This window comes from Paramormyrops kingsleyae, chromosome 1, assembly GCF_048594095.1.
Source record: "Paramormyrops kingsleyae isolate MSU_618 chromosome 1, PKINGS_0.4, whole genome shotgun sequence".
Lineage (NCBI taxonomy): Eukaryota > Metazoa > Chordata > Actinopteri > Osteoglossiformes > Mormyridae > Paramormyrops > Paramormyrops kingsleyae.
The window spans coordinates 61569084-61596568 of record NC_132797.1 but is presented as its reverse complement, the minus strand read 5'-3'; the positions used below and the strand labels follow the sequence as shown (position 1 = coordinate 61596568).

Below are 27485 nucleotides of genomic sequence, written 5' to 3'. Positions count from 1 at the left end.
TTTTAAGGATGCGCGTATTTACAGCTGGCTGTCAGCTGTTATACGTTTAATATCGTATTTAAACCTCAAAAGTAGCTACACCCCCTCTTGAATCCCGACCGTCTTTATTAGCTCCAAATACTGGAGCTTTACTACGTGGATTCTCTGGGATGATACTTTTTTACGGGTATCAAGCCTTTACTGCAGCGTTGAGTTACAAGATGAATTCTTGTTTTTAAGAGAAACGCGTCTGAGAGTTCGGATTGAGAAAACGAAGAAGGGAGCACCCACATAACCTTAATCCAGATGGATCTGTGCGCATTTTACATTTATATTAGAACGATGTGAAAAATAATATGCCCTTTTTTTGGATGCCGTTGGGAACGAAGCTGTTTATATCTAAATAAACAAACTGTGAAGTTGTGCGCTCAGCTTGAGAGGTAGGTACCTGGGCAGCTCCACGGACACGAGCGGTGTGTGTTATTTGGATACTAGGAGCCTGTGTAACGCTCAGTAAAATAACGTTTCCCGTTGCTACCAGAGTTTCTTATAGTGACTTCGGTGCTTCTTACTGGAAAAAAGGTCCTGAATTGCCAACACCGGCAAAGTCAAGTCACCCCCCAAAGCACACAAATCACCAGGTAAAGGGAAGTAATTCATGTGTGCATAAAGATTGTTACAGTTTGTTGTTTTCCCTGCTTTTTAACAATCATTTATGCAGTATTTGAATCCGTATATTTTGCGGGCGGGGCAATGAGGGATACTCTTTTACTTCCCCCAGGGTAGGTTTTAAGCTCACATATAGCCCGTTTCCGACGCCTGGTGAAAAAAAACTCTTCTAAAATGTTGTGCTAAACATTTTAAAAAGTATATAAAGCCCTACTGACGTTATTAGAATTAAGTGATCATTGTTGACACACCACAGCACACAACAACGACATGTTTTATTATTATTATTATTATTATTATTATTGAGAATAATTTACATACAATGTCAGAAAATATAATATAACAATGAACAATACCAGATAAAATATTTTCTACATATATAGTCTACATACATAACAATACATAGCAATTCATGATAAAATATTACACCACATATACAGCCAGGAACATAAATAAATAAGAATAAATAAATGAATAAATAAGAACACAATAAATAAATTATTATTTCTTAAGACTCCTACTCAAATCGGTCCTTGTAATATTTAAAAAATCTTTTAGGTTTTCTTGTTTGTTATCAAGGAAAGTGACTTAATAACATTTTTAGCTCAATAAAGAAGATGGAAAATAAGGGCAAAGAACCTGTAAATTTCTGTTTGTGAATGAAAATTTTTCCCATTAAAATAAAAAAATTAACTACATCACATAATGCCCTATCGTTGTCATTATACAGTAGTAATAACAAATTATATCTTTAATGGTAAAGATATCAATAGATTGAGGAGCTTGAAATATATAAGAATACAACTCAGACCAAAATGTTCTAATCACATAACACTGAAAGAAAAGGTGGATAAGCGTTTCGTCCACCAGGCCACAGAAGGTACAGGCACTGTCTATGTCTACAAATTTGGCAATATACAAGTTAACTGGAGATATCTTATGTAAAATCTTAAAATGAATTTCTTTTACTTTATTGAAGATACAAAATTTATGAGGCAGAAGCCAGGCCTTCCTCCAATTAATGTCCTCCAAATGAGAATTCCAGAAAAATTTCCCTCTAGGGATTGTTTTGTTTCTATACTGTAAAGTTTGGCAGATATGCTTATTCGTACATTTTTTATCATATATCTCTATTCCATTTATATAAAGGTTTGAATAGGCAGCAGATGTTTGTCCTACATTAACACTTGTATGATTTTTCATAAGTTGAATCAGGCCTTGAGGAATAGCCTTGACAACTGCACTGTACTCCTTATATGGTATGGGAAAACTGTGCTCTGTCATAAAGGTGTTACATGTAATTAAAGACCCTTGATCATCAAATAGAGACAAAACATTAACAAAATTTCTTTGGAACCATTGTGGATAAAACAAAAACCTGTTCTTTATTGTGATGCACATATTATTCCATAAAAAGGCTGATGGAATTTGGATAAAAAAATGGGGAGTTTGGGAGGGGAGTAATCACACTGTAAAAGGAAAGATAGCCCACCAAGTTTTCCAAAAATATGAGCTGGGATAAAGGACCATATTGAATTTGGATTAATCAAACATTTCCTTGTCCGATTGACTCTAAACGTGTGAACTATATCCACAAAATTAAGCACCTCCAGTCCTCCTTCCGCCCTACCATTGGACAGTATCGTATGTTTAAGTTTATGGAATTTGTTTTTCCAAATAAGATTAAGGAACAATTTATTAATAGTATTGGCTGTAAGATGGATATACAAAACGTGACAATCCCTCCGCTTTGGATAAAAGAACCCTTCCATATAAAGACAAATCTCTTTGTAACCATAAATTAAATTTACACGTCGTGGATTGTATTGGCCCCTGAAAATTCAAATTTTGTCTGTTAGCCAAGTCTTTTGTTATATAAATACCTAAATATTTCACCTTGTTCTTAACTGGAATACCTTCTATGAATGAGCACCCACAGTCCTTCAATGAGAACAATTCACATTTGGAAATGTTTAGTTTTAGGCCAGATGCTAAAATAAATCATTTGACAAGTTTGATGGCTTTGGGCAACTGCTGTTGATCTTGAAGAAAAAGCACGGTATCATCTGCTAACTGTGCTATTTTTAATTCCTTATTAAAAAGAGAGATTCCATTGAGCTCCCTAACTTGCACAACATTTATGGACAACAACTCCACCACCAAGACAAATAAAAAGGGAGAAATAGGGCACCCCTGTCTTACCCCATCGTTTAATGTCGAATCTAGTAGAGGTATCAAAATTAATTATAACAGAACTATTGATTTTCCTTATAAAACATCTCAATTATCTCCAAAAAATTCTTCCCAAAACCGAACAGTTTCAAACTTTGAAATAAAAAGGGGTGTTCAATTGTATCATAGGCTTTATAGAAATCTACAAATAAGATAAATGCTCTGGTGCTTATTAAGCCTGAATAGTCCAGTAAGTCCAATATTAGTCTAACATTGTTACATATATGCCGACCTCTAATAAAGCCTGACTGAGTTTCTGCCACAATGGTATCAAGTCCTCTTTTTAATCTATTAGCAAAAGCCATTGTCAAAATCTTATAATCAACATTCAAGAGCGTAATGGGCCTCCAATTATCAATTAACAAAACATCTTTGTCAGGTTTTGGTAACAAAGAAATAATCCCTTGCTTCATTATTGTACTCATTTCTTTTTGCTTAATGCATTCTAAATACATACCAAACAAATGCTTACATATGACATCCCAGAAATGAACATTAAATTCTACGGTTAGCCCATCAATACCTGGTGCTTTTCTTTTTTTAATTGAAAACAAAGTTTAATTTCATCAATTAGAATTTAGTGATCAGTGTCAACACACCACAGCACACAGTGTGCAACAATGAAATGTGACCTCTGCATTTGACCCATATGTGACTTTCGTGACATAGCAAGGGGCAGCTAATTCAGCGCCCGGGGAGCAGTGCTTGGGGACGGTACCTTGCTCAGGGTACCTCAGTGGTGACTTGCTGGTGGGGGATTCAAACCTGAAATCTTTTTTTTTCTTACAATTACAAGTGCGCTACCCTAACCATCAAGCCACCACTACCCACAATGGTAATAAATTAAAGGTGTTGCATGACTCATTGTTAAAGTTAGAGGTATACAGATTACTATAAAAGGAAGATACATACTTTGAGATCTTGTTCCTATCCGTGCAGAGGATGCCATCAATATTAAGAACCTCAAGAGCTTTCCTCCTGCCATTCCGTTTTTCAAGTGCAAAAAGTTCAAGTTCTTCTCCCCCTCTTCTAACCATTTAGCCCTTGACCTTATGAACACACCTTTGGCTAGCTCAGTGTAGATATGATCAATGTCTAGATGTACCTCTTTCATCTTCCCCTTATCTCCCCCTTAGCTTAGATAGTAGGATGTTTATTCTATGAAATACTGCAGACTCTTTGGCCCATTTAAGATTCATCAGTTCTTTACTTCTTTTCATTGCCATCCCTCTTACCATATATTTGAAGTATTTCCATTTTGCTTTATAATCACTATTGCTCAATATTTAAGAAAATTTAATCAATTAACCCTTTAATGCCGTCATTAAAATTATCGTCCTGCAGACGTCCGTTCTAACCCACCAAGCTTTAGCACAATCTGTTTATGATCAGAAGGAGTGAACTACCTTGCTGATAAGATGAAGGGAGTGTGTGGAAATTAGGAAAAGATCAATTCTAGATCTATTAGATTGGTCTTTATTAGACCATGTGTAATCCTGACGATCAGCATTTAAAAAATGCCACGAATCCGTTAATGAATAGTCGCAACACAATTTTAAAAAACGGGGTTATTCTTGTGTGAGCTTTGCCATTGTCTGGCAGGGTATCTGTCTTTTAAATCATCTAAACAGTTATTAAAATCACCCCCCATAATCACAATAGAGTTGGAATATTTTTGAGTAAATTCAGTTAATTTAGAGGTAATTAAAGAAAACAACAGATTGTTCAAAGATCATGAGTTGTGCCCATAAATATTACACACCAAGAAGGTAGAGTTGTCATACCTAAGAGCAAGGATCAGCCATTGCCACTTCCAGCACATCCCCTTTAACAACAACAAAATGTGTTCTGTGCATTTAACCCATATGTGATGTCATGACATAGCAGGGGCAGCTAATTCAGCACCCAGGGAGCAGTGTTTGGGGGTTATACGTTGCTCAAGGTACCTTAGCAGTGCCTTACTGGTCAAGGATTCAAACCCTCATTCATTCAATTACAAGTGCATTTCCCTAACCATTAAGCCACCACTGCCCACCAATTATTTTAATCTCAGTAGGCCTAATACATTTAAAGTGTATGAAATTAAGGCTTAAGGCAAAATTACAAATTTTAGTCAATTCTTTGAAAGCTTCTATTTGTTACATTCAAAACATCAGGTGCACGTTGTGTGGTCTTTTAAATGTTTTGTTTTAATTCATTTTTAATGCATGGTGGTGCAGTGTTTAGCACTGTTGCCTCATACCTCTGGGACCTGGGCCAGTATGCGTAAAACTTCTCAGAGTAAAATTTCACTCTTAAATGCGTCACAATTCTAAGAGTGACGTGATTTTGCTCCTACTCCCAGACTTAAGAATAAGTGCCATGTATAAACATTCTTAAGTGTATAGACTTGGTCTCAGCTCCTAAGTTATTTAAGAGAGCTGGAGAGGACTCCTAAGCCAGTTAGGAGTTGAATGATGGCAGCTGCACTACGCGCACCCAGACGGAGACCGCGCACTTTCCGTGAAAGAAAGGACGTACTGCGAATTTACGATGATAACGAGTTGATAAAAAGATACAGGCTTGATCGTGAAGGCATTATTTTTGTTACCGACCTAATTAGGAACCGGATACAATCTCCTACGTCACCTAAAAATGCACTTACAGTTGAACTGAAGGTGATAATGATGCTACGTTTTTGGCAACTGGAAAAATATAAAAATAATAATAATTATTATTATTATTATCATCATCATCATCATCATCTATTATAGTGAGGGTCATAAGAGCAATATAAGTAATAACACAAACCTGTAGCTTGCATGCTTGCTTTATAAACTGTGATTTCCTTTCGCGCGGTTGATAGAACATTATACCACCTTTTTTCACATTCCTCTGCTGAACGCCTTGTCCAAGCCTCCTAAGCTTTTTTTGTCCGTGCTTGTAACAGCTGGGCCAAACTTTCGTCACACTACCTCCTTCCATTTAAGCACCAACTGTGCCAACTGTGCAAATGCATTTGAAATGTTATCTTTTCAGGTACTTTTTTAAAAAAAAATCCATATGAAATGAAATCCTCCAAACTATATCTGCCCAACATTTCATTTTGTGACTCAGGCAAAGTATAATCTTTGGAGTTATACACAGAGTGATAGCACACACTAAACTCTAAACTAAACTCATGAAATACTATCCAAATATGAAATAAGTGATATGTTTTCGTTATTTGAGGAAGATACTATTTTTACTTTTGGAAGACTTCTTCTTTTTCTGATAGCTTGAGGATTAATGAGCACCTGAGCATGACCTGACTTTTGGCATAATCCAGAGCAGAGTGCTTGTTTTTACCTGCTTACGTCCAGGATTTTTAAGTTGCAAATGGAAATAAAAACCATTTAAGTACTTCCCCCATCTTCACTCTCTTTCTGTCTCTTTTCGTAACAGTGAGCCCACTGAAGACTTCCCCCTGCCTTCAAATTGATGCCACACTTTTTACACTATGGGGTGTGTCAAATCGAAGCAGAGCAAACCGGCTCGGCATCTAAGCCCAGCGGTGCAGAAAGTGGACAGCATCTCAGTCACTGTGGCGGTGAAGGGGGCAGTCCTGCCCTGCTCGGAGGCCCAGCCAGGAGGGGAGCCTCCGCAGGTCAGTCCCATCTTGCTGGACTATGCCCACAGGCTGTCGGAGGAGATCATTGCCCGGGCAGTGCAGCACTGGTTTGAGCTGGATCGTTGCTATAGCGACATCCCCTACATCGACCTGCCGTGAGGACAGCCTCAGCCGGGCTGAGGAGGCCCTCCTGTGCCATGTACATGCTGCACTGAAGCTGGAGGAGCCAAATGCCATGTACTCAGTAGCTTCTAACTATAGACAGTCTGCACCAGGCTCACTCCTGGAGGAGCCTGTTCTCCATCTGGCCTCCTGGAGTCTGGAGCATTGTCATGCTGCTACTCAAGAACAGTTTCTTATGCTCTACTTCACTTACTCTCCCTTTGAAACTGTCTTGGGGTTTGTCTGATCTGGCAGTGACCTCACTGTGTTCCCACCCATTACTCAAGTGCCTGTCAGGGGCCCCAGCTGTGAACGGGGAGCCATCAGGGGCCCCCTTGCATAAATCATGGGTCCTGAGGGCTGGTCCTGAGCTTGAGTGCATGTCTCCTCGCCCCAAGTGGACAACCTTCCTACAGCCCCTACTGGGCGGTGGGGTAACACTCCTAGCAAACAATGCTGTTGATTGTTTCCAAGAGGTCCAGTTTTACAGGACACTGGGCCTCCCAGAGCCGTAGCCTGTCTGCTGCCAGTCATTTTGCAGGGAGGTGATTCCCAGCAAACTCCCTGCTGTGCCACAGTGCTGTTATGTAACTGTAAGGCTTACAGTGGACACTCTGTCTTTTGTTTACTGGTTCCTTGTGTCGAGAGAGGCGGGTTCTGCAGCCCAACAAAGGGGTCTCTTACTGGGAACCAGCATGAAAATGGGTCTGTGAGCCCGGAACACTCTGGAATGCCACAGTAAAACACGCCTTTGGCTGGTATTTCGTTACCTTCACCTTTGCCGGTCTCCTGCCACCACTGTGTTTTTCAGCCCAGCTGCTCCTTATATTGTCACCTGTCACACCACGTTGGTGCAGATCAGAAACTCCCGTCGGTAATGGGCAGTTCAGTGGGGAAATCTCTTAGGTGAGGTGGAACAAAACAAAGAAGCATCAAAAACCAGAAAAGATGGATCCCACTTTGGACTCCCACCTTCCAGATTAAATAACCAGCAACCTTATCCACTGCACCCCTCTGCCACAGCTCAGCCATGACTTCAGTGAGATGTTGCCGAGTTTTTCCCTCCTAAATGGTTACAGCGTGCGGGGGTGGGGTCCCAGATGGGTTCAGTCTGAACATCTGAACGTCTGCTTGACGTTTGGTAGCTAACACTGAAATTTTGGATGTTAGGTACACAAGATATGAGAGAACAGCATCAAGCAGTTAAGTCAGTAGTCCAGTGATGACAAATCTGAAAACATTTTGCTTTCCATTTGTATAAGTGTTTGTGTCACAGATCAGTCTGGGTCTTTGGTACTCAACCTCACTGCATCCAAATGCTCCTTCCCTTTTAGCCAAGGTTTTTTGGCAGTTGTGCTCTTTGTCAGAATCAGGCTTTTAAGCCTCACCATTCTGAGCAGATAGATTCAGCTTAAAAGCCTTTTAATTGACCTGAACACGCCTCTAAGGATGGGCTTTGCTGGAAAATGCTGAGCTGTATGTGAGGACATCATACAGAGGTCTGCTTAGCTGCCGCTTACCCGAGAGCATGTGTAAATGCTAATGTGTTATTTATGAAGGTGATTCTCATCTTCTGAAAGTGCTACGGAGGGCCAGACACCTCAAGGATTAACCGATGGAGAAGGACAGTCCTCTTGAACATGGTGACTTAACCCCCAACCTATAGAGAGTTTGCCGATCAGAGGAACGACATCATCAAAACTCACATGACACTTAAAGAATAAAAGAGGTTTGGTTCAGCAGCAGTGTACGACTTCATTCCTCTTGTGGCCACCAAGATGATGTTTGAGCACACAGGGGACATGCCTTTCATCTCAGATAATGAGTTCTACCACAACACAGGTGAACACAAAGCCACAGACCACGTGGTGGATTGGAAAGCTCATCCAGATAATAGCCTTAGTTTAAGCTCTCTTTAAGACTTATAGCAATGATGTGTTTGTAAGATCATGATTTAAATGCCATAATAAAAATGTCTGAGCCCGTTAACAGACAATTTTTACTTAAATAATCACAGGCATTTTCAGAAATCCTCTGCAATGTGTCAAATGCCTCTGAGTTATGATGCCTTAACTTTAATGTGTGGTCAGCTACTTGTTTTTGGTACAACTGTAAGGCTGCAGGAATCTCCCTGGTGAAAATGGAACATAGTAGTGACCTCAGCAGAAATTAGCTATATGGATAGAGTACCAAGTACTTGCATGTCATGAATAAGTACTCATTCACCCATTTCATGGCAACCCTTCATGCATCTGGTGTGACACTCACGCTTTCAGACTATCACACTCACGGAAGAAATCATATAGCAAATCTATATTATATTTATATCATACAGCAAACTATATCATTATAAACATAAAATTAGCTACATCAAAAGCGTTGGGGTAGTTTGCAAACCCGGTAGATTATTTACAATGTAATGTTATATACATGTAAATGTGTGTGCAGACTTGTTCCAAATTAAAAATCTCACGCCAGCCAGCTGACCAAAGTTGGCAACCCCAAGATAAGTGCGACCTTATTCAAAGTGTGAAGAGACTTTGAAGTTCTAACCATTCTGAAGAATGGTTTGTCCCTGTGTCATAGTTTTAAGATATATACACATATCACTTGGCCTTCCACCAACAGGCACAGAGGCCTAACCCTGTGCACATTACAGCTGCTCTGTGGTGCAGAGCTGACCTTGGGGTTTCTCCTCTGAGACCATCTAGTGCCCTGCTCTTGAAGTACTTACTTCAGGTTCATGTAGAAGCACAGGGTTGTTCATTGGCCTGGTTGCTCCCCAGGGGGGTGCGACTGACTCTCTCAGCCACCTTGGATCACTTGGTGCGTTCGATTATTTCTCTCCAAGTCGGAACTCAGATGAAAACGTCACGAAACGTCACGAAAAACGTCACTTCCCGTCGGAAACACGCCTCTTTTATGACGTTGAAGTCGGACAAGATTTTGTTGTCCGAGTTGCCCCTGTGACGTAATTTCAACATGACGACTTGGTTTGTTTGTAGTTCGTTTGCCGTTCGAAAAAAGAATATCACTATGAATGTACTAAAATATTTTATAAAGCTTCTAATGTGGTTTGACTAGTTCGTGTTTCTTGTTTGTCTCTCGGAAAAATCTCCATTTCTCCATTTTCTCCATTTGGAAAACTCCAAATCTGCTAAAATATAAAGCAACAACACACAGCAACGTGTTCATGGAAGCAGCCATGTTTGTTCCGAGATGTGGGTAGCTGGAATGGGAGATTGTCGGACGTGATGTCACTCAACTCAGAATTTCCGAGTTCCGAGAGAAAAACGAACGCACCAACTGTCCTCATGTTACACATGCCACTTGCTGCAGCCACACTGAGTCTCCAGGCCATTGGCTGTCTAGCTCTACGCCATCACTTCATTGGCTGTTAAGCTGTATGCGAGTGCCCCATTGTTTGGCTTGGTTCTGCACTCTGTGGATCAAGTGGCATGCACTTCTGTCTCTGCTGTTTAGCACCCAAGCCCTTATCAGTACATTCCCCTCCCCCCAAGTCCCCCCTCCCTGGCCATCCTGAAAATTCCTGTGAGTCATTGGGAACAAAGCATATTTAAAGCCCCCTCTGTCCTGGACACATTCACAGACCAGTGAGGAACGTTATGGTCATAACTACATAATCGGCTGGATCCACTTGTTATGCCATTAAAGCAGCTGGAGGGTGACGTGCCTGCAAAGAGCTCTGTCACATGGAGTATCCCCCAAAGGCTCAGATTAACTGCCATGCTGCGGGATCAACCCCCCTGGAATGCGCTACTGCGCCATCTGACCTCAGTGGCATTTGCTTGGAATCGATGGAACCCAGGATTTGAATAGACATGGATCTTGATGTGACAAGAAACAAGGGCACAGAGAACAGATATTATGAGTAATGAGGGCTGGCAGGATTCTCTACAGCTTCCCCTACAGACCTGTCAGACACTTGCAGGTCATCGGTCACCAGCAGTAAAAACGGGATTTTTTTTTCTGCAGACCATGTGCCATTTTACCCTTAGTGTATAATATGTGTGTAAGATCGACACAGCAGGAGTGAGTGTCTGATACAATACTCCCAAGGCATGTTGGGAAAGGATGCCCCCCTCGTGAGACACACCCACAGCCAGAGAGAGCGTCAGCAGATACACAATCAGGGGCAGCACTAGGGGATTTTGGGCCACATGAAAGCATATCATTTTGCGACCCCAACCCAGACCAATCTAATTATGTTCCAAATTTTTTAGGGCCACTGTCACTCAGCCCCCACCCACTTTTGCAGGGTGTGATAATGAAGGACCTATTTCCCTGAACGAATGAGCTGCCATGCTTATGGAATTAAGCCTTAACTTGGCTCAGGTGATCTGTCCTGACTTTCAGTCACTTTGCTGAATGTGACACCTGAACGTTCATGATTATAGTGATGCGCTATCAAGAAAAAGCTGAGGGTGATCCCACTGGAGCCTTTAATCTCCTCTGGCAGGGTGAGGTGCAAGGGATTTACACTGGTGCTCCTGTTATATTTGTCAAAGTGTCTGACAGCAAAGCACGTGGCTCTTTGGGGGGGGGATTATCTGCTTGTGTTAACAGCCTTATCTGCTACTTACATTTAAAAGCACACAACAGATTTACATGACAGTGAGCATACGGGCAGGTAGACATTATTTAACCAATCAGAAAATGATCAGGGAAAACAGCAAATAATGAACATTACAGAGAATATAGGAAGTCCCCAAAATGGGAAAGAGATCCATTCCAGTTCATCTTTAAGTCGAATTTGTTGGTGTGGGAAGACTACTACTACAGAAGATTATAATACAGTAATATTAAGAATAACTGCATACAGTACTGTACTGTACCTGAAGCCCACAAACTACTAAAGCAGTGTGATGTTTTCATGAGCATCACAAAGTAATGCGCGTGTTTGATATTACATATAATTGTTTTGAACTAAATTAGTATGATAGGATTTATGACCATCTGCTTGTAAGTACAAAATCTCTTTCAGTTAAATATTCTTAACCAGCAGACTGTCTGTACATCTGCAGGTGGCTCCCTGCTGCCACCTGTAGGCCATCCACGTGCATATTTATTAAAAAAACAGCCAGCCAGATAAAAGGCGCTCAGTGACCTGCTGTGATCTTCAGTTCAATTACATAATTATGTCAATATATAATTGAGCTGCATGACAGTTCTTTAAGAATCTCTTTCCAGTAAAAGACTAATATACTTTTGCAATTTATAAAACAATGAAGATATTACCTAAATTGTTTATTTTGACCAACAATACAAAATGTTAAAGAAACAGCATTAACAGCAGTAACAACCACACTTATGAGTGTCTAATATGGGCAAATAACGTCACAGAGTCACTTTTAAAGATATTCTGCAGCAAATCATGATTCAATTTAAAAGTACAATAAACAAAGTTTCATGATGGAAAAAAGCAACAAAAATTAGCCCTCGGTTCCTAAATAAAATTTTAATATTTAAATTTGCAAAAAAAGCCTTAAAACGTTAAAACTGTCCATTTCCTATGACATGTTTTCCCCCCAGTTATAACACTCCTCATGTTGTGTTGGTAACTCCAAGAAAATTACTGTACATCATACTGTTCAAAGCAATATATGTGCAAGTACCACACAAGTAAATGTACTGCAGAAATCAGGCATCAAACATTGCACAAAACTTGTGGCAGCCAATGGCAGCCATCAGGTGGGTCACATGACACTCAGTCATCAACAATGTCCAGAAGGCAGCTTAGCTTCAGCTCACACGCGAGCTCCTCCTCCCGGTTTGCAGAGATCAGCTGCTCCAGCTCCTGTAGACGCCATGTCATAGAAATGGCAGCTCCGCTGACCTGGTCACTGCAGACACTGCGCTCCTTCTGCTACAAAAATGGGCACAGAAACAGTCTTGACTAATGAGCATAGGGTGCTTGGGGTGTTAAAATGTGAGCAACTGTGTAGCACGGGGTCAATACCAGGGCAAGTGCGGGTGGGGCAGCCATCTTTGGGGAGGGCACCATGATCTCTGGTACAGACAGTAGGGAGGAAGGCAAGAAAAGTGGTGAGGAGGAAGAGGAGGGGCCTAGGGATTCGACGTCAAGCCAGGTACGCAGCTGGTCCTCGAACCTGCAGATCCAAGTGAAACGGCAAAGGGCTCAGTGTTTATGCCACAACCTGCATGAGACAGTACATGCGTGTAGCATGTCTGTTCTCTGTCAGACCTGCGGCTCTGTGCTTTCTCTTCCTCAATGCGTGCCAGGAGGTCCTGGGGGCTGGAGGCAGCGTCCAACACAGGGACAACACCGGATCCGGACTCGGGGTCCTCAACCATGCTGTGAAACAGCTTCTGTTGGAGGCGTGGCTGGGCCAGTCGGGGGTGAGGCCACATGCTCTGGTGACACCTGCAACGGCAGCGACTTTGGATAAGAAGCCAGGATTGTAGGCCACTCTTGGGGGATATTAGCAAGTATGGAATCATTTAAAACACTGCCCCCTTGGGGCATAACGTCCCCCCTTGGGAGAGGCCAGAAAGCAAGCTGATGGCTTTCCCTCTTCTTCCATTTAATAGGAAATAATATTCATTAAATCAGCAGGTCACTATTAACAGTCTATCTGGAATGTGTTAGATTTACATGGCTGGCTGGTTCTTACCCTGCCTTCTCCTGCTGCTTGTCCCTGTGCGTCTGCTTTACAGCATCCACCCAGCAGGACGGCTGTATGAAGCCCCGCAGCCCATCGCTCAGGAAATACACCGGAATTTCTCCATCATCACTGATGACATCTGAAGATAGTGGGACAGGTTCACACCTGCATGGCATCCTCAATAGGCCCCCACCCCTCCCCAAACGTCAGGCCCCCACCCCTCACCTTCACTCACGGGACACCCAGGAGGATTCCAGTCCCGGAGTCGGTGCTCTACGCAGAGCATGACAATCTCGTCCCAGGGCACCTCCCAGAAAGTGGGCTCCTCGTCTGGCCCCCCACCCCGGCCCACGCAGTCCTGACGCAGCCTCTCCAAAAGGTTCTCCAACTGGGACATAAGGAGTGGCTGGCTGTGGCGGGACCATGGGATTTGGGACACGTACTGGAAGATGGAGGCAACCAGCTGGCTCCAAGGAGCTGGGGGGGGGGGGGGGTGGAAGCAGCAATTTAAGGAAACAGACTAACAAGCAGCCACTTAGCAAGAAATCCGAATTCCGAATGTGAGGCATGGACATACTCTTCACGGCTGGCAGCTGCCAGTCGGGCAGCCGCAGGCTCAGGACAGCCCCCTGGAGCCACTCTAGGTGCTCAGCCGAGTTCCAGAGCAAGTGTGGCAGGCAGTCACCACCCCCTGGCACCGAGAACTCTGCCACAGGCCAGGAGAGGCCAGCCAGACTCGGGGATGACACAAGGCCAGCCAAGAAAGCCAGCACAGCGTTGTAGAGGCTGATGACGGGTGCAGGACCCTGGGAGGGCAGTCCCGCCATGTCACGGTCCCTCCGATCACGGTGCAGCCTACAAGCGAACTCGCGGCAGAGCCCGGCCTCCACAAGTTGCACCAACGTCTGCGAGACAAGCTGGGCTGGTGCCACAGAGCGGGCAGCGAGCCACCTGACAGCATGGCGGACCTGCGGGGATACGGGGGTGATAGTCAATGGGATGGGTCAGTCTTACTGGGGCCAGCGACAGCATACTTACTCACCTGCTCGGAGCCTCGGGGTTCGTTCGTGGTCTCGGGGATATGGATGAACATGTACTCTGAAATCAAACCTTCCTCAATGAGTGTCTGAAGCATCAGGTCTTAGAGGAAAAGGAAACAGATGGTGAGACAGGAGGAACAAACCTACTGTATTAACTCTGCGTACATAAACATGGCCTGAAGAGAAATGCTAAATGTAAAGTGAGCGAATCACATGCGACACCTGTTGTCATGTATATATGGTTAGTGTCATACCTTCCACTAGCCGTTCATCGCTGGCCCTGTGCCCGGCCTGCCCAGGGACCACCACCACCAGAGGAAGGGCCTGTGGCCAGGCATTAGCCTGCTGAATCTGCCGAAGCTGCAGCAGGGCGGATAACAGGAAGATGTCCCCGTCTTCCTCGTCAGCCCCGGGATTGACTGCCGAGGGCAGCAGCATCAGCAGGGCACCCATGCCCATCAGCTCCTTCCGCTTCTCCAATGCCAATTGGCCCTCCTCGCTGAGGGGCCCACGGGCCACCTGGCCCACAGTGAGAAACATGGTCTCACTTCCTGCACTTGTACCCTTCGCAGACAAACATCTGTGCTACCACAGAACCTACTAATATCACATAGTGCCAGACTATGGTAGGCTAAATTAAGCTATGCTAGACTAACGTTAATGAGAGGACATGCTACATAGAGGCATGAAGCCTGTCGCTGAACATCAGCAAATTCCCCCCAACTGCCACACCTTCACACACACGTGCACTGTGTGCATGCGCTCCCCCACACCCCGCAGGCCGCTGCTGATGCTCAAGGTTTGCATGTGTCCATTGGGGGCCATTTCCCTGTGTTCTTGCTTCTCTGAGCTACCGAATTTGGACTCCAGCCATTCTGTCAAAATCCTGCAGCAGAGATCGGGGGGGCAAATATGTAAGCTCAAGGACCTCTGAACTCAGCTCACCCCCATCCCTCCCCGACCAACCCTCAGATTCCCCACTTACTGGTTAGCAACACTGGCATCTCTTTCATGATCACTTGGCAACAAGAGGGCTGCCTTCCAGAAGATTGTGTCTGGTGGGCTTGAGACGCTTGCTGCCACCAGACTGAGCAGGTCCAGTGGCGCCCACACGGATTCGCTGAAGTGTATGGAGATGGGGATGAGCACACGGAGAGTAATGGATGGCTAACAGCTACTCTACAGTGATGCATGTGATGGAAACTGGCACCATACCTCAGGAGCTGCTGGTAGAACAAGTGGACCTTCATCTGATGCTCGGTTTCCCTTCGCATCTTCGCCAACCTGCAGAAGGCAGCAGAATGTCAGCATTGGTACATTTAAAACTACAGCAAATCAATGGCCAGCAAAATAAACGGACAGGACGGAAGTCACTCTGGGAAGGACTGTCTCAGTAATTAAGCAGAAGTGCACCGATCCAATATTCAGATGGATCGTATATCGGCCACATGTGACTGATCCATGTTCAATACTTATTTCGTTTTTGGAAGTCTGTAAAAAGATAGCTCCTATTTCTTATTATACTGAGTGGTACAATCAAATCGTACAACAGGTTTCCCCTTTTAAATGTGTTTTTTGTGGCATTAAAGCTGAACGCTAACACTGCCTGTTTTTTGACACTCAGTGTGTGTGAGTGCAGTGACATCCCCTGCTATGACGTCATGTGCATGTCCTTTGTAGTGGAAGGATCAGATAAGAGAGTGATGATAGCAAATGCAACTTGCATGCTTGCGAAGCAAACTAACAAACATGTCTATAATCTGGAAGAATTTTATGCTTGAAACAACTAGCAGCACAGCAATTTGCGATCTTTGTAAAAACAAAGTAACATTTAGTGGAAAATCCCACTAAAAGTGCACTCAATTTGCACTTGCTGTAGCTTGATACACGAGGGGCTGCTATCACAGCGAAAAAGTTAGTGGCAGTGAGAAAAACTGTGGGGCATTTTAAGCATATGTACTCTCTTGGAAGATATTCAAACTACTGCAAAATGTCTCAAAAATGCTCAATACAAGATGCACAAATGAGGTGGAACAGTATCTTATGTATGTTTCTAGTAGTCTAAAGCTTTTCTGGCACTCATTTTTTCCATTTGTATTTACTAGTTTAAAAAAAGAGCTATGGTATTGGATCATACTCATATTAGCCAATACCTCATGTTGAGGTATCGGGATCATACTGGCACTGAAAAAGTGGGATCCGTGCACCTCTATTTTGAATATTATGACAGCATTATTATGCTGTCAGACAGATGTACCTGGTGCAAGACACAGAGAGGTCCCCAGCGTGCCCCAGGTTGACCACACCCCGGGCCAGCCTGTCCAGGCAGGGTGAGGGGGGGGCACTAGGGGCCAAGGCCTGCAGCCTGAAGCGGGGGTCCACACAGCCGGGGGCAGCAGGAAAATCACGCATCTGTCGCTTCAACTGCCTGCGCACGGCCACCACATCACGCCACCTGCAACACATGCACAAGGTGAAGCCCGGTTGTCGGCGAACATGTGGGCAAAATGTCTGGTCCCCTTACCACTGCCCTTTACCTTTTGATGAACCTGCGGATGCTCAGAAGCTCTGCCTCCAGGACGTCTTGGGCCAGCAGGGTGAGCTCGCCACACAGCGTCTCCTCCAGCAGTACCTCACACACGTCTTGCGAGCTGCGAGCCACACACTCTGCCTGCTCTTCCTGGGCACACCTGGCATGACGGGGCATGCGTTCAGCCTGTATACTGTTATCTGAACACTCCCTATGACCTCTGATCCCCCTAGCTCACCAGTACCTGATCTCCGTGGAGGCAGTCTCCACTATGCAATCGCGCAGCACCTCCTGCGTGATCTCGGTACACAGTATCTTGCTGAGCCGGGCCAGGAGCTCCTCGTGTTCCTGCCTTCTCCTGACAGAGACAGGCGCATCAGATGGCACATCCCCTCAAAACGCACCCACCCCCCCGGCCCAGATAGGTGAGGCCTACCTGGCTTCCTCCATCCTGCGCTTCTCCTCAGCGATATGCTCCCTCTCTGCCTGGATCTCAGCAGCAGAGACCTCCCGCAGCATCTGCTCCACCACCTCACTCAGCACTGCCTCCACCTGGCTGTTGCACACGCTGCAACAACCCATCCACTCATCATCAAACTGGTGTTGTTTGAGTGTGACAACACTCTAGAGGCCACTGCTCCCTATCTGGCTCACCCTCCTACCTGAGCGCAGTAGAGATGTACTCGGCTCCGGTGGCAGCCACTTCAGCCGCCTCGACCTGCACCACCTCCTCCAGCATGGCCTCTACCTCCGCAGTGATGTCCTGGAAGGGTGGGGGGGTGTTATTTGTCATTACTATAGCAACGCCAACACACCACTCCTGGATTGACACGCAGCAATGAGCAATCTATCACCTGCTCGGTGTAAACAGGCTCCGGTGGGGGAGGCGTGGGTGGGGCAACTGGTGGTGCCTCCGGCGGAGATGCCCCAAGCGCCCCGCTCTCCTCCCTACCAGGGGGGCCAGCTGACTCTGCTGGGTCGCTCGGCATCTTGGGTCGGCACTGGAGGGTCCGTGCATCCAGCTCCAAGGGGGGTCTCTGAGAGGAGGCTGCTATGGCGTAGGTAGCAAGGGCAGGAAAAATGACAAAATTACGACCAGAGGTCAGGAGGTGGACGAAGCTTAACAGTAAGTGGAAGGTGGAGTGCAGACGCACCAGCCGGTCCCGCACCAGCCCTGGGCACACTGCCTGCCTCCACCGGCTGCCCGTCCCCACGGTATTTGTTGCGGCTGTCAAAGCTGTAGACGGGTGTATGCTGGGGTGGGTTGGGCAGTGGGGCGCCGTTGACCACTTGGCCCACCAGCACCACCCGCTTCCTTGCGATGGCCGCAGAGCGCTTTGGACGCGGCTGGATCTCAGGCTCCTGGTACGTTGTCCGGCTTAGCTCCACCATGCTAGGGGGAGGGCAGAGTTTCAATAAAATATACCACCCATCATAGATTAGCATCCCCCCCCCCCAACACAAAGGGACCACGAAGCACAGCTCAGCCTTACCCTGCATCGACCGTGAGACCATACTGCAGCGCAAAGTCCGAAGCCTCGCCCGCATTCTGGAACATGAGCATCCGGACCAGGTCCTCGACTGGGAATGTGGTGGAACCACGGGAGATGTAGGCCACATTCAGGGCTCGCAGAGCCTCATGGCGCACCTGTAGGGGGCACCGGAGCGGTCCAGGTTAGAGATGGGCAATCCACATTTTTTCAGTTCCAATCCGATTCTGGTACACAACTGCTGATACCGATACAGATTCTGGTACAAGAGCTCTTTTTACTTTGTTATACTTTATATATTATTTTTTTTAAGCTAGTAAATACAGATGGAAAAAATGACAAAAAATATTTAATTAGGCTACTACAAACATACATAACGTACTGTTCCACCTCGTTTGTTTTAAGCGTTTTTGAGGCATTTGCAATTCAATATGAATATCTTCAAAGCAAGTATACACAAGTGGCGAATGCTTAAAATTTTGACACAGATTTTCTCCCATTGGCGTCAGCGCAGTTACACTTTTGTTGCGATGGCAGCCCCTCTTGTATCACAAGCTGCAGTGAGTTTGCAAAACAGTCCAATTAAGTTAGCGACTCCCAAATCATCCATTGCTTTGTTTTGTCTCGCAGTTGCGTGCGCTATGTTAAACGGGATTACCCATTAAACGCTGTTCCCAGCTCAAAACTTTATTTTACATAGATTGCAAATTGCTGTGCTACTGGTTTCTGTTAAAAGCATAAAATACTCCCAGATCGTCACGTCTTATCTTACGCTCCTCGTACTGCGAAGGGTATGCGCATGACATCACAGCAGGCAAAAGTCACTGTACTCACTCCCACTGAGTAGCAAAAAAGACTGAGGGGCAGCGATAGCGTTCGATTTGAATGCAGCAAAAAAACACATGTAAAATGGGAAAGAGCCGTCGTACGATTGATTGCCAAAAACTAAATTAGTAAGTATAGGATGTGGATCGGTCACGCATGGCCGATACCTGATCCATCAAATAGGTCTGAATCGGCACCGATACCGATCCGAATATCGGTATCGGTGCATCTCTAGTCCAGGTGAGTGAGGTATTGGGGGTGATGAGGATGTAGGGAGCGGAGCAGCGGCTCCCCCACCTGGTCAAAGTAGCGGTGCAGGATGCAACTAGCCAGATACGAGGCCACCTTGACCAGCTTGAAGAACCTCACGAAGTTGTTACTGTTGACAGCAGCGAAGGCCTGGACAGCAAACTTCACCTCCGCCGAGTTTCGGAGCTCCGCCCGGAATTGCTGCACCTCCCTGTGGGTGGGGAGGGAAAGAAATGTCAGTTGGGGTGGTGCCAAGGTGACATGGGACACCGACGGCCGGCCAGCCACCCACCGGAGGATGTCTCCATCATTGAGCTTAAGCAGCACGCTGTACTGCCGAAACTCTGCCTCATGGGTGCAGTAGATGTTCTTGCTGGCCAGGTCCTGGTACATCTCCTTGAGGCTCTGCAGGCACTTGGTCAGGTTTTCGTTGTTGATCTTAATATCGAAAGACATCATGGGCTCCTGGCACAGGTGGTGTGCACAGTGGATGTGGAAGCGGGCACACTTTTCGATAAGGGACACCGTGAGCGGGTCGCACAGGTGCTGCTGAGTGATATCCTGCAGATGGCCCAGAAGAAGGGTCAGGGCGAGGCCCGCAGGGCACAGGTATAATGAGACACAGAGGAATGTCACTCACCTTCCGGATGCCTCGTGTGCGGTTCCACACAAAGTCATACCAGTCACGGTAGTTGTCCTCACCCTGGTCCATGATCTGGGTAACCAGGTAGTCCATGGTCATGTTCAGCACAGTGAGGGGCCGCAGCTCATGGGGGAGGGGCTCCTCCTGGTCAGCAGAGGACCTGCTGTACTCCTTAATGGCAGAAGTGTGGTCCACCTGCGTGGGGAGCAGAGGGTGATTTACTGCCTGTGGTCCGTCAATCCACGACGGGGAGGGGGGAGCATTAGGAAAGAGGAGCGGGGTGGTGATACCTTCTCTGTGTTGGGGATGACCTCAAAAGAGCTCAGTTGGTTCCGGGTCTCCCTCATATAACGCTCCTTCTCCGGACACATGTCAGGACACGTGCCCACAAACACCTTGGACAGGTCCAGGTCGGTCCTCTTGGGCCGGGCTGTGCCAGAGGATACAGTGTCAGCTGGTGACTCACTTTTGTGGTGGGGTGGTGGGGGGGGGTTAGCTCAGCAACACGACCCTAGGGGGACCTACCCTGTCGCAGGATCTTGTCCCGCTGCTCCAGCAGGCGATACTTCTCCTCTGCGGTCTCAGCTACCTGGCCAATCAGGTGGAAGAGGGAAGAGGGGAGGCTGCTGGCTGGATGTTCGGATCCGAGGCTGTCTGGGTTGGTCTCCATCTGTGGCTCACTCTCAAACTGCAGGGCCTTTGTCGCCAGGAGTTTCTTGGCTGGTGACCTGAGAGGGACAGACCAAACGCTGAAGAGCTTCTAAAGGCTGGCAAAACCTGGGCTACTTTGAACACCTGGCCAGCAGGGGGCCATAGCAGCCTGAGAACTCAATTTGACTTAGTGTCACGAATCCAAGCCTGAGGTAAAGAGTTTCGTTACCAGGTGACCTGACATAATTCAAGCTGCTTCAAAAAAAACTGGCATTTTTGGCTTATACATACAACATATTTTTGGCTAATATATACATATAAAAAAATCTGAGAGTGATCCAGGTTTTTTTTTTTTTTTTTTTTTAAGAGAACTTGCATTAGGTTTCAAAAATGTGATTTTCTTCCCTAACTGTTAATTTAATAAAGACCCGGCCATCTTATTGCAAAATTGAGTTATTTACTCTTATGGTAAGATTTAAAGAATTTAAAGACAAGATTACCCTCTGGATAGGGATGAGCTGGAGGACCAGCTGGAGGTGGATTTGGAGAGGGCTTTGCAGACAGGGGGTGACTCAAAGCCCCCTGCCTGACTCTGAGGATCAGGGCCATCTGGAGGCCTTTGGCCCTTCTCTCCTGGACCTAAGAGAGACACAGAACCAGTTAATCGAAGCAGCTGATATGGGAATTAAAGGCTGCAACGAGTCACAAAGACCACCACCCCCCCCAGGCCTTGGCTTGATGCACAGACAGAGAGCACTGTGACAGTCACTCACTCTGCTTCTTCCTCTGCCAAAAGATGGTGAGCTCATGCCTGTGCAGCAGTTTGCCCTTCTTCTTGGCTTTGGCAGCAGAAGCCTGAAAGACACCAGAAGACAGTGAGGACGCAACAGAAAGCCTGGAAGATCATGGCCGAGACCACAGCCCAAAAGGTACAGCGACCAAGCTCCCCACCACAAAAGGTGTGCAAAGGCATCACTCACATGGTCATGGAAGTGCACAATGGCCAGGTTCTTCTGGGGCCTGCAGAAGATCCGCTGCACACGTCCGAACTGGCGGAAATGTTCCCCCAGGATGTCCTTGCTGTTAAGACTAGCTGGGATGTTCTTGCATTGAAGCACCATGGCTTCGGAGGGTGACATCCCCCCCAGGCTGTCGGTGCTGTCCAGGCGGCGGGCACGTCTCACTGTTGATGCTGTCTCAGCTTCAGGGTCTGAGGCAAGTGTTACAGAGTTCAGTTTTTCAAAAACCGTACTTGGCTTCAAACTAGGGCTGCACGATTTGGGGAAAATATCCAATCACGATTTTTCTGACAAACATTGCGATTACGATTTGTCAAACTATAGGCCAATCAGTCTAACTTGTATAACTGGTAAAGTTATGGAGGCTATAATCAAAGAGAAAATGGTAGATTACCTGGACTCAAATAACATTTTGAGGGATAGCCAGCATGGATTTAGGAGAGGTAGATCCTGTTTAACAAATCTGTTGGAGTTTTTTGAGGAAGCTACTCAGGAAGTTGATGATAAGAAGGCCTATGATGTCATCTACTTAGATTTCCAAAAGGCTTTTGATGTTGTCCCCCACTCAAAGCGACAGGTATTTTAGGAACTGTAGCGACCTGGATTGATAACTGGTTAACAGATAGGAAGCAGCGAGTAGTTATAAGAGGCTCAATGTCACAGTGGGCCTGCGTTCATAGTGGGGTACCGCAGGGTTCAATTTTAGGACCACTATTGTTCCTAATTTACATGAATGATATAGACATCAATATATACAGTAAACTGGTGAAATTTGCAGATACTGAACTAGCGGCTCAGCAGCTACAGCGGGATCTTGATTTAATTAGTGACTGGGCCGATACCTGGCAGATGAAATTTAACATAGACAAATGTAAGGTACTCCATGTAGGGAGCAGAAATATAAAGTACAGGTATCTTATGGGACCTACTGAAATAAAGGTAGCTGATTATGAGAAAGACCTTGGTGTGTATGTTGATGCTTCCATGTCTCATTCTCGCCAGTGCGGGGAAGCAATAAAAAAGGCCAATAGGATGTTGGGGTATATCTCCAGGTGTGTGGAGTTTAAGTCAAGGGAGGTAATGCTAAGATTATACAATTCCTTGGTGAGACCTCACCTAGAATATTGTGTGCAGGTTTGGTCACCATATCTTAAAAAGGACATAGCGGCCTTAGAAAAGGTGCAGCGTAGGGCCACAAGAATGATTCCTGGTCTTAGAGGAATGTCATACGAGGAAAGGTTAGTTGAGCTACATCTGTTCAGACACAAGCAAAGGAGACTGAGGGGGGACATGATCCAGGTCTATAAGATTCTAACAGGTTTGGATGCTGTTCAACCGAATAGTTACTTCAGCATTAGTTCAAATACAAGAACCTGTGGCCATAGGTGGAAATTAGCGGGAGAACATTTCAAACTGGATTTAAGGAAGCACTTCTTTACACAGCATGTAGTCAGAGTATGGAATAGTCTTCCTGATAACATAGTGCAAGATGAATCTTTGGGTTCCTTTAAATCAGAGCTAGATAAGATTTTAACAACTCTGAGCTATTAGTTAAGTTCTCCCCAAGCGAGCTCGATGGGCCGAATGGCCTCCTCTCATTTGTATAGTTCTTATGTTCTTATGATTTGAGATTTAATTTTTTATGTCAAGCTTCAGTTCAATATTCAGTGTGTAGCACAAGATACCATCAATATTAACTGGTCTATATTGTAATGCAAGGATGAGAATTTAAAGATGTGGTGTGTCAAGTTAAATAAAGTAATAATGAAAACAATTGCAGCAAAAAGAAAAATAGCGATCTTTCAGGTAATGCTGATTACCCTCCTAATAACACTAGAACCGACTTTTCCCACGGCAATGAACAAGCAAGAACTACTTCGGTGTATGCAAATCCATATTCCATTCTGAACTAAAAATTAGCTGCATCAAAAATGTTAGACTATTTACCCTAAAGACTATTTACAAGGTAATAAAAATTACATACATGTAAACGTGTGTGCAGAACAGAACAGAAAATTTCACTCCATGCAGCTGACCAAAGAATTTAATTTTAAGTTATTTGAAATGAGAAGAAAAAGGCAGTTTGACTGAATCGGCTTATCATTCCCTTGCTTTGTCACTCGGACAAAAACAAAACTAATGAATAAACATTATATGAGTCTCTTTTTGTATTTTTTCTAAATAAGACTGCATGCCCATACCCAAATGTAATACCGATTAAAGCGATCTGTTCTTTTAGTATTTATGTTAAAGCAAGGATTTTATATTTTATATTTATTACTGTTGCAGGATTAAGATTAATCTTTGGAAATACTTAAATTAATAAGCACAAAAACATATGACATAAACACGACTATTATGGCTTTTACGGCTTTTTTGGGGGTCACCGACTCCGCTGCTGTGAGAATTACTAACTGTCTCATTGTTATCTTGATGGGTTAGCGGTATCCTAATGCTATCGCCTATTAACAAAAACAAAAGGTATGATACGCTGAAGTATATCGCAGCTGGTGTTTAAGGGCGTTTTTCCACAGCACCAGGTACCGTATTTTCGGTACTTCCACAAAGTGCCGAAAGTTTGGTACTTCTTTCATGTCTGTTTTCCACTGGTGTAAAAAATGGTACCGGCGCCAAATAACATCATCAGTGACCGCCCCTGACTGACAGCCCAAAATTAAAACTAACAGTTGAGGCTGGAAAATGCGGTTTATTGTTATGTCAGCTTCTATCACAGTATAACATTCAGTAAAATCCAAATCATGCTGCCATCAATTACGTTTACGTAGGTACACTTACTTTGGCTAAGCCGATCAAAGCAGTAAGAATTAGCTTACTGCTAATTCAGTCTTTTGAAAGCAAACAAATTATTTAATTATGTTTTTTGATTTTCAAGCGGCATTGTTCGGTGTTTCGCGTGTGCCCCATTTCTTCCAAGCGGCTTGGTATTACGGTGTTCCGGGCAATTAAGTTTCCCTATATTTCTCCTGTCTATCAGGAAATAATGTTTCCCCTAATATTAAAGCAAAGAGGTATGTGAAATGTCTGAAAATCACTCAGGTACATTATTACATGTGAATACAGTAGATCGTCGCGCATAATATAGTCTTATAAGCAATATTATACCGTTTTCATCAAGAAATACCTCTATCCAGCGAATTAAGTAATTTCATTTATTATCTGTAAAAACAAAAAACATACAAAAGGCATGTGATGTTTTAAAATTAATATATGGCTTGTTTACCTCATAAAGAGACATGAAAACAACAGCGAAACCGTGTACAAATCAGCGCGCGACAGGGGAAACAGGGAAACTGAACTGCTCGGAACGGCAAAAACTTTTTTATTTCGAGTCATGCCATCCAAATTCCACTGGATCTGTTCATCCGACCATATGGCGATTAAAGCCTGTGTTTCCTCGTTTGTCCATCCTTCCATTTTACTTTTTTATATTTTTGTTTCTACTGCTTTTTATTTTGTTTCTCGCTGTGTATTTCAAAAGATGGCGGTTGTATTTTGTGTTTCAGCGGCAGGCTATTTGCATAACCAATCGACAGCAAATACGTTTGCAAGTCCCACCCCAAAGTACCGAAGTACCAAAGAAGTACCCCAACTGGTTTGGCACTTTCGGTACTCGAGATTTCGGTATTGGTACTCGACCGGAATTCAATGGAAAAGCGAAAGTACCGAAAGTACCGTACTTTGTGTGGTGGAAAAGCGCCCAAAAAGGAGCTCGCCAGTTCTATTGATGATAGGACCTTTCTGAAACAATCTCGGACCATGAAATAGGAAGGCAATTTACAGCTCAGTAGCGGAATCAGTATTTTCCCGCACAGCGAATGTAACATTTTCTTTGGGTTTCACGTGTTTGCTGTTTATACGCCTTCTTGGGTTGCTGTTTATACGACTTCTGATTGGTGAACATGACTGACACGCGAGAAGCACGGCGCTTGTGATTGGTGAGAATGACTGTCACACAGGGAGCACGGCATGAATTTGTAAAACTATTCTCACAAGCAGTTTTAAACCCTGGGTCCGACGTGCTTTAAAATCGATGAATCGTCCAGCCCTACTTCGAACCCAACGAGCTTCTCCACAGGGGTACTCACCCAACTCCTCCGCCCTCTCAAGGACCTCCCGGGTGGGGGCCTGCGACCTTGGTGGTGTTGAGGGTGAGTGGCTGGTAGTCGGTGGCATCGAACCCTGGTGCTCCGCCTCCCCCCAGTCTGGCTGTGGCTCCTCAATCCTCTTCGGCTCTCGCCGGGTCTGTGGGGCCGGTGTCTTCAGGATGCTGGTCAAGGCACTGCGAAAGATACTGCTGACGGGGCCCCGGCCCCGGACTAGGGGCCTCTTGGGAGGGTGTCTGGGGGCGGAGTCAGCACCAACTTGGGGCTCCTCTGATATTTGCTCCACCATCTCCTCCTTCCGCTTGGTACCCTTAGCCGCTGCCTCCCCCGCATTCTCCACCTCGCCGCCCCCCCCATGGACCTCAACCGAAACAACCCCAGCCTCTGCCTTGGGCTTTAGCGGACCAAACCTGACAACACCAAACGGTGGCTGGGGCTCATGGAGGCTAGAGGCAGAGAACCTGTAAGGGGGGGTGCTAGAGACAGAGGCAGCCTGTGAGGACCCCCCACCTAGGCCATTGCCAGCACCTCCGGAGGGTGCTGCTGGTTCCGAGAAGCTGAACTCCTGGGTGGTGCTGGGATGTGCATCTTTAGTGGGGAGGATGCTGCTGGACACTGCGATGGGCTGTGAGAAGCTGAAACCCAATGTTCCAGAAAGGAACCCAGAGGCAGCAGGAGCAGGCCCACTGCTGTCCATACTGGTAGTAGTGGTGCTGGATGGGCTGGAACCAAAGGACTCGGACACAGCCTGGGACCCAGCCGGTTCAGGACTGGCGCTGAAAATAGGTTTGAACACAGCTGCGTCTGACGGCTTGAAGCTGAACTCTGAAGTGCTGAATCCGCGGCCCTGGACGCTTCCCGGGGAGAACACCGAAGACGACCCTACAGACGGCTGTCCGAATCTCAGTGGCTGACTAGACCCCGAGGAGGGGGGAACAGAGGAGGACTGAGAGATAGCGGAAGAACCGCCGAAGCCGGGCGTCTGCTGAGTGAATCCGGCGGTCTGTCCGAATGCAGAGGTCTGGGGAAAAGTCGAGCTTTGGTTAAAAATAGAACTCTGACCGACCCCGGCCGGCTGCCCGAAGGAGGCCGGGGGGGCGAACCTGGTGTCGCTCTGTCCAAACGACGGGGTCTGACTCCCAGAACCTGGCAAGCCGAAGGTCGGGGCCTGTCCAGACGCCGTCCCGCCAGGTTGCCCGAAAAGGGAACCGGTCTGCCCAAAGGCAGACGATGTGCTGAAGAGCGAGGTCTGGACGGCGCCCTGGCCGAAGGCAGGCGGCTGTCCGAATGGGGCGTTCTGCTGGCCGAAGGGAAAGAGCCCCGAGGTCGGGGCGCCGGGAGACTGAAACGCTCCGCCTTGTGGTCTGCCGAAAAGCCCAGACGGATTCATTGTGCAAAAACTAGTCCAAAGCCCAAAAATACGGCCGTCAAAAGTCGATACAGGGTCCTTATAGCGCGGTAGATTTCGGCATCCTTAGGCCTGGGAGATTATATCCGCGCCTGTATCACATCTGCGGAAATATACAAACTGTCATAACGCTCATGCAAAAACAAAGTGCCTCCCAACTCCGTCTCTCCAGCGCGGATGAACAGCTTCCGGGTCAAGAGCCGCATTCCGGGGCTCGCTGGCGGCTAC

At 45.9% G+C, this 27485-nt stretch overlaps 2 protein-coding genes and 1 long non-coding RNA gene across 4 annotated transcripts; 2 read left to right on the top strand and 1 right to left on the bottom strand.

Annotated features, from left to right (window-relative positions):
- On the top strand, positions 1-6341 carry LOC111842893 (uncharacterized). Its single transcript, XR_002838016.2, has 3 exons — positions 1-419; positions 521-620; positions 6304-6341. It is a non-coding gene; the product is annotated as an uncharacterized lncRNA (long non-coding RNA).
- Positions 6342-6358: 17 nt separating this feature from the next.
- LOC140581585 (small membrane A-kinase anchor protein-like) lies at positions 6359-6628 on the top strand. Its single transcript, XM_072704748.1, has one exon. The coding sequence runs from the start codon at positions 6359-6361 to the stop codon at positions 6626-6628; it is 270 nt and encodes an 89-aa protein (XP_072560849.1).
- A 5256-nt stretch (positions 6629-11884) lies between these two features.
- On the bottom strand, positions 11885-27239 carry mcm3ap (minichromosome maintenance complex component 3 associated protein). 2 transcript variants are annotated; one of them, XM_023810064.2, is made up of 28 exons: positions 25832-27239; positions 21687-21916; positions 21480-21561; positions 21207-21345; positions 20581-20783; positions 20346-20485; positions 20053-20250; positions 19705-19973; positions 19461-19623; positions 18342-18496; positions 18003-18241; positions 17703-17899; positions 17511-17611; positions 17285-17416; positions 17093-17206; positions 16856-17008; positions 16576-16773; positions 15534-15602; positions 15304-15438; positions 15051-15204; positions 14573-14837; positions 14321-14418; positions 13856-14246; positions 13504-13755; positions 13288-13417; positions 12858-13037; positions 12612-12762; positions 11885-12518 (listed from the first exon to the last, which is right to left on the bottom strand). In XM_023810064.2, exons 1-28 carry the CDS (start codon positions 27237-27239, stop codon positions 12360-12362), a joined length of 6105 nt encoding a protein of 2034 aa, XP_023665832.2. In that variant the 3' UTR covers positions 11885-12359. The 2 variants fall into 2 exon arrangements, with proteins under 2 accessions (XP_023665832.2, XP_023665833.2); XM_023810065.2 differs by having other exon boundaries at positions 17703-17896.
- Between the last annotated feature and the right edge of the window lie 246 nt (positions 27240-27485).